This window comes from Nanorana parkeri, unplaced genomic scaffold (genome assembly GCF_000935625.1).
Source record: "Nanorana parkeri isolate BGI_ZX_2015 unplaced genomic scaffold, ASM93562v1 scaffold3068, whole genome shotgun sequence".
Classification (NCBI taxonomy): Eukaryota; Metazoa; Chordata; class Amphibia; order Anura; family Dicroglossidae; genus Nanorana; species Nanorana parkeri.
The window spans coordinates 13537-21056 of NW_017309336.1; the positions used below are offsets into that span (position 1 = coordinate 13537).

General features: G+C 48.9%; 1 protein-coding gene across 1 annotated transcript in view; it reads left to right on the forward strand.

Annotated features, from left to right (window-relative positions):
• KLHL18 (kelch like family member 18) overlaps positions 1 to 7520 on the forward strand; it is a 16315-nt gene that overhangs the window by 7240 nt on the left and 1555 nt on the right. Inside the window, exons 6-9 of the mRNA XM_018574583.1 lie at positions 708 to 844; positions 3019 to 3241; positions 3979 to 4083; positions 5791 to 5902. Coding sequence (XP_018430085.1) covers positions 708 to 844; positions 3019 to 3241; positions 3979 to 4083; positions 5791 to 5902 — 577 coding nt within the window. The remainder of the gene's footprint in view (positions 1 to 707; positions 845 to 3018; positions 3242 to 3978; positions 4084 to 5790; positions 5903 to 7520) is intronic.

The window sequence follows — 7520 nt, forward strand, 5'->3', positions numbered from 1 at the left end:
GGGGGGCGGCCCCTTCTTCGGGACGCAGAAGCGATCTGGCGACAGGTAAGTCGCCAGGATCGCTTCTGTTGTAAAGCCGACAGTCGGCTCTACAAGTTTAAACAGAGTCCCGGCGGCAAAAGTCACCGGGAGTCTGTTTAAACAGCCCCGATGCTGGCGATGTACACTGTACGTCGTCAGTCACGAAGGGGTTAATCGGACAAATCATCATACATGTTGCAATAATTATAACCGACGTTTCGGGGCCTCGCAGGGACCCTTCATCAGGGCAATAATGTAACCCTGATGAAGGGTCCCTGCGTCGGTTATAATTATTGCAGCATGTATGATGATTTGTCTGATTAAATGGACTTTATCGTTAGAATATTTTCCCCTGAGTGCTGGTGATTCCTGTTCATTTACTGTAGTCCTGGCACACTACCTGATATCATTGAGATAACACTGCACAGTACACAGGGCAGCACTAACTTTCCGTCCAACTCTATTGAACAGATCTAGCAAAACAATTTTCAGTGATATAATGAGAATTGTTATTGTCTATATACTCAATCAAGTTTGTGACAGGGTCACTTTATTAAATCCCCACTGGCCTTCTGAGATCCTGTGACATGAGCAGGACATAGAGCAAAGGGGACTGTTATCTGCCAGGACTGGTAAGGCTTATATACAGGATGATCGTCCTGAGATGAGTTTGTGGTGTGTTTTAGGGATCTGGTGGATGAAGCGAAGGACTATCACCTGATGCCGGAGCGCAGACCTCATCTACTAGCGTTTAAAACGCGTCCGCGGTGTTGCACATCGATCGCTGGTCTGATCTACGCCGTGGGAGGACTGAACTCGGCAGGTACCTTGTATTCCTGAATATGAATTGCTGGGAGATTCAGTAATGATGTGTGTGAGATTCCAGGACTGGAAGGCGGCTGCAGAACTATTCCTGGCTGGAGCGACTGACAGTTCACGGCGCAGCGTGCACTCCATACCACTAGAGGGCCTGGAAACATCTATTACTTGGCTGCATAAATTTTATGGTCAAAGCTTTGCAGATTTCTGACCATCACACATACTATAAGATTACCCTGTCGGTTCGCCTGATGATGGAGTCTCCCACCACCAGGATCTGCCTCTCCTGATCCTCCATTCGACTTCCCGCCTCGCTGGCGAAAACACTCCCCCCCCCCCCCCCCCCCCCCCAATTATGGAGTTCAGGTGTTTCCAGTGAAGGTTCTGGTAATACTACAAAATATAAAGACATTGTAGACAGTTCTGATCTTCCAGCCTTGTGGTCACAGTTTGGTGAAGACCCTTTTCTGTTCCACCATGACTGTCCCCTGTGTACAATGCCAGCTCCATAAAGACATGGTGTGACCAGTGTGGTGGAGGAACTTGAGTGTCCTCCTCAGAGCCCTGACCTCATCCCTACTGAACGCCTTTGGGATGAACTGAGCAATGTCTTCTCATCCAACATCGTCAACATCGGTACCTGACCTCACACATGAGAGCATATTTCCACAAACAACCTCCAAATCTCTTGGCAAGCCTTCCCTGGAGACTGTTATGGCCACAAAGGATGCATATCCTTATTAATGGTCGTGGTTTGGGATTTTTGTTTTTGCTTGTTCAACAAGCTGATATAGGTGTGATGTTGCATACATTTTTGGCCATTTATTATAATTTATCACACCAAAAAAAGCTTCATCAAAGTGCTGCCCTTCCTCCCTGCTACTGCTTCGCTCCCCCCTTCAATTCCCAGCTGTCAATATGACAGCCAGGTGTTGCTGTGTAAATACTGGAGCTGTAGAAGGTGCTGCTGTCAAAAAACAGACCATCTGACAGTGTGTATAAACATTGATCAGAGGGTGATAGAGATACAAAGTAACATTGTATATAAACATTGATCAGAGGGGAGATAGAGAGATACAAAGTAACATTGTATATAAACATTGATCAGAGGGGAGATAGAGAGATACAAAGTAACATTGTATATAAACATTGATCAGAGGGGAGATAGAGAGATACAAAGTAACATTGTATATAAACATTGATCAGAGGGGAGATAGAGAGATACAAAGTAACATTGTATATAAACATTGATCAGAGGGGAGATAGAGAGATACAAAGTAACATTGTATATAAACATTGATCAGAGGGGAGATAGAGAGATACAAAGTAACATTGTATATAAACATTGATCAGAGGGGAGATAGAGAGATACAAAGTAACATTGTATATAAACATTGATCAGAGGGGAGATAGAGAGATACAAAGTAACATTGTATATAAACATTGATCAGAGGGGAGATAGAGAGATACAAAGTAACATTGTATATAAACATTGATCAGAGGGGAGATAGAGAGATACAAAGTAACATTGTATATAAACATTGATCAGAGAGAAAGATACAAAGTAACATTGTTTATAAACATTGATCGGGAGGGAGATAGATACAAAGTAACATTGTTTATAAACATTGATCGGGGGGAGATAGAGAGATACAAAGTAACATTGTTTATACACATTGATCAGGGGGGGAGATAGAGAGATACAAAGTAACATGGTTTCTCTTGTATCTAGTCTGTTTCCTTCATCTGCAGATCAAAGGGATGAGGTTCCTATTTAAAAAAAAAAGAAAAGGCTTTTATCTATTTGTAAATCTCTTTGCGGTGCTTTTGTTCTGGAATCACAATTCTAGTGACATTCTAAACATAGAATTAGATGTACACTTTTCATCGACTGGTCCATAGGGGGTGTACAGGGGTCAGAGGGGTTAAAGCAGATTTGGGTAGATGAGAGAAGGGTTGGTACCCAGCTGGTTTTTATTAGTTTTTGGGTCCCTGTTTATTTGTGGTCACTAGGACAGGAAATGAGGGGTTCTGGATTATAGGGAGGGAGGGTGAGAAGGAACGGTCCTCTGGCGCGGAAGGGGTGCTCTTGCACTTTTAGAACTCTTTCTCCAGATTTCGCCCTTTTTAAGTGATTCCCTGTTAAATGTTTAAGACGAGTAGCACATTTCTACGCAGGCGACTCTCTGAACGTGGTGGAAGTCTTCGACCCGATCGCCAACCGCTGGGAGAAATGTCAGCCGATGACCACCGCTCGCAGCAGAGTAGGCGTCGCTGTTGTGAACGGGCTCCTGTACGCCATTGGAGGCTATGACGGCCAATCGCGGCTCAGCACTGTGGAAGTGTACAACCCCGAAATGGATACATGGACCAAAGTAGGGAGCATGAAAAGCAAAAGGAGGCGAGTTTGAGGAGCTTACACTCTAATCTCCCCCCCCACAGTCACACACTATTATTATACGTTTATATAGCTCTGACATATACCGCAGTGCTGTACAGAGAACACTGAGCCAGTCACATCAGTATCTGCATCAGAGGAGCTTACACTCTTATGTCCCCTCCCCCACAGTCACATCAGTCTCTGTACAGAGTAGCTTAGAAGCTTCCCCCCCATGCAGGAAATATGCCCAATTATTACATTTTACAGCCTCAGACGCCTGTGTGCATGAGGCCTTGGAGCACGGTAGCCAAACGTTGGCCCTCCAGCTGTGGTGGAACTACAAGTCCCATGAGGCCTTGCAAGACTGACGGCCATGACTTCTGCTCCCCTACACATAATGAGGCCAAAGTCTGAACTCCGTATATAACCAAATCCCCTCCCCCACAACTCGGAGCCACAACAAGGTGCCACAGACCCCTACCGGATGCCTACCTGTGGGGTGAGCAGCTCTGACCCTGCAGCTATGCATTAACTACCGATCCCATTATGCCTCAGGGAGCCGTGGCTGTGAGAGGCTTTCAATGCCTCATGGGACTTGTAGTTCCACAACAGCTTGCGGGGCTGGAGTTGCCCACCCTGCTTTACAGTGTCTTTGGATCCTCTCATGTCAAGAATGCGTGGCTTTGTAAACCCTCCAAGTAACAAACACACACACACATACTTGTATTTATGATCATATTTGTCACTTCCTGTTTCAGTGCGATGGGGACGGTGGTCCTGGACGGACATATTTATGTGTGCGGGGGCTACGATGGGAACTGCTCCCTGAACTCTGTGGAGACCTATAATCCCGAGACTGACAAGTAAGACTCCTGAATGAAATGCGTGTGTTCTAACGTTGTCATTGTACAATAGGAAATATTAACAGACAAGTTCCCAGTTCTGGGGAGTACTCATTGGTTGTCGGTAGGGATGCACCGAAACTGGTATCTGTAACGGTGCCGAGTATCTGGGTGAGTACTTGTCCAATTGCTCCCATACCTGAGCATCCGGTATCGGGAAGCCGGGCAGCGAGTCATTACACGCTACCAGGCTTCCTGAGCGGTCGTGACGAGGGAGCATGGAGCCGGCTGCCCTGCCAATCGGGGAACCAGGCGCCGTATCATTGCACGCCGCCTTTTATTAAATGGATCTCTTTTCACATTTGAATTGGTGTGCTGGTGACGTTCCCGAACATTACACGCCGTCTGGCTTCCTTAAAGGAGAACTATGAGGGGAGGGGGGGTGCTTTTCACTCACCTCATAGTTCTAGCCGACCTGTGACAATGAGACTGTCACAGGTCGGCTCAATAGATCGGGAGGTGAGCGAACACATACCGGCGTTCGCTCACCTCTCGATCCTGTCACGGCTCTCTGCCATGACTGGATTCCCCCCTCCCCGCTCCGATCCTTCAGCGCTGACTGGCGGAATGGACGTGGAGGGGGCAGGTACAGCTGCCTCTGCCTCTACATAGGCAGAGCCAGCTGTCACTCACGCAGCTGGGCGGATCCAGACATAATTGTCGGGATCCGCTCCGGCGTCTCAGTATACCGCAAGCTGTAGCTCCCTATATACTGAGCTTTGGGTGACGGGAGGACGCTAGTTTGTGTCTTCCCGTTACCCTAAGGAGAACTATGGGGAAAAGCCCTAACCCCAGAGTTCCGGTATCGGTGAGTACCGGGGGAAAAAAATATAGGTACTCTATACCAAAAAAAAAATGTATCGGCGCAACCCTACTGTAAACGTAACGGGTTATATGAATGTGCAAATCCCAGCATCCCTTTGGACTAGGGATCACCGATACCAGTACTTTGGTATCGAGTACCGATATTTTTTTTCCCGGTACTCACCGATGCCGAATACCGATACCGGAAGTCCCATTCAGGAAGCCGGCTCCATGCTCCCTCATCATGAGGGAGCATGAAGCTGGCTTCCCGACCAATCGGAAAGCTGGGCGCATGGCTTCCTGATTGGTCGGAAGCTGAGGAAGTGGAGACAGACTCTAGAGGGTTGCAGCAGCTTCAAAAGGTTACGTTGTGGAGATGCGGGCTTGCGGGGAATTGGGAGTAGTAGTTTCAACAAAGGACTTGCTGAAAGTCTGGAAAGAAAAGGTGAGGGCGGAGTTCGGCTTTAACCCAAGAACGATAACTTAGTATTTTGCGGCTTACAAACCCTTAGATGTGACGGCTGCATACGTTTTCTTCTGTCTATGCTTTTCTTTGCCCTGGTGATCCTACCAGTAACACACTTCCTGTCCTGGGTGACCACGCTCACTCACTATATCTATGGCGAGGCTGCATTGTCACCCCAGGGCATACTACCTTCTCCTCCTTTCTTTTTGGGTGGAGGTGTTCTGTGGTCCTCGGGGACAGCTGGAAACGGTGTGACTGATAACAGGGCAGCACAGGCCGGGAGTGCAGGGAGTTCTTGGCTCAGAAGAATTCTGGCAGGAGGCTACGTGACGTCCAGTCGGGTATCATTGATTATGATCTGTATATAGTTGTCTTTACTCTCATTGTCTTTGTATCAGGTGGACGGTGGTGACTCCTATGAGTTCCAATCGCAGCGCGGCGGGCGTGACCATATTCGAGGGCCGGATCTACGTCTCCGGTGGACACGATGGACTACAGATCTTTAACACTGTACGTGCTCGTTCCTTCCGTCTGCCTTCAGGTCGCCATACACATACTAGTCCTGCCCAGGGCGTCCTGAGGCCGGGTGTCACCCGGAGCGGAGATCGGGTGACACCCCCACCGTGATGTCATCGCGCACCCATCTAATTGACGCCTGCCGGCGGCCATCTTGGTGAAGGATGCCGGCAGAGAGAGAGAGAGGAGGAGGAGGAGGGGGGACATTCACCCGGCGGGATGAGGTATGCCGCCGGGTCCTTTCCTCTCTCCTGACACTTGTCGGGCTCCCGGTCTGCGACCGAGTGCCTGACTTTTTAGAGGGGAGTGACACTAAAATGACAGTCTTTTTGGTGTCACCCCTCCAATGGGTGTCACCCCCCCCTTGTGACGCCACTGGTACTACCGTACAATCCTTCTACAACCTCCTTTCAGCTATGCCAAATCTATGAGGACCTACATCTGTAAAAAAACTAAACAAATCAAGGCAACTGGACTTCCTGTGTTTTTCCTTGAGGACGTTTTGCTGGTCATGTGACCAGCTTTCTCAATTCAGAATCCTTCTAGTCGGATGACCAGCAAAACGTCTTCAAGAAAAATACAGAAAGTCCAGCTGCCTTGATTTTTTTGTTTACGGATCTACCATGACCCGGAGGAAGGAACCTTCACAGACCTATGAGGACCCACTAAACTATTCGATCAGGCCGCAGCTTTAACTTCACAGTTGCTGGTAGATCTGAAGGAGATTGTACTGTCAGGCCCTCAGTGTCTTCATGCCCCGATATGTGGCATAGACCCCCGGACCCTTGAAAGTGCGGAGCTCCGATGAGGGAGTGTCGGGTAGCTCACATTGCCCCTGGCTCTGGCCCTTCCACAGCTCCCATTGTTGGGTTGGTGAAGCTGCTCATAATAGTGATTGGCCAGTAGGAAGGTGGGAGGGGTCAGGCCATTGCAGGGACCATTAGAGGTCTTTACCATTTGCGGGAGGGGGTAGCAAAATGGGGCTTTGCCAGATGTCGTGAAGCACAGCCAGCCATTGAAGGGGTCGATTCTTTTTATATCCGTATCTGTTCAGTATTCTGATTAGTAGGGATTCACCGATACCGGTTTTTGGGTATGAAGACCAATTAATTTTTTTCCGGTACTCGCCAATACCGATACCGGAAGTCCCATTAAGGAAGCCGTGTAATAACTCGCCACCCAGTTTCCTGATTACCTGGGAAGCCATCTCCATGCTCCCTCGTCACCAGGTGATGAGGAAGCATGGAGCCAGCTTTCTGGCCAATCAGGAAGCTGGGGGGGCGGTGGGTAATGTCTTGCTGCCTGGCTGCTTGATTGGCCAGCTTCCCTCTTGCAGTGACCTCCTCGCCTCTCTCTCTTGCAGTGACCTCTCGCCTCTCTCTCTTGCAGTGACCTCCTCCCCTCTCTCTTGCAGTGACCTCTCGCCTCTCTCTCTTTCAGTGACCTCCTCGCCTCTCTCTCTTGCAGTGACCTCCTCTCCTCTCTCTCTTGCAGTGACCTCCTCTCCTCTCTCTCTTGCAGTGACCTCCTCGCCTCTCTCTCTTGCAGTGACCTCCTCGCCTCTCTCTCTTGCAGTGACCTCCTCGCCTCTCTCTCTTGCAGTGACCTCCTC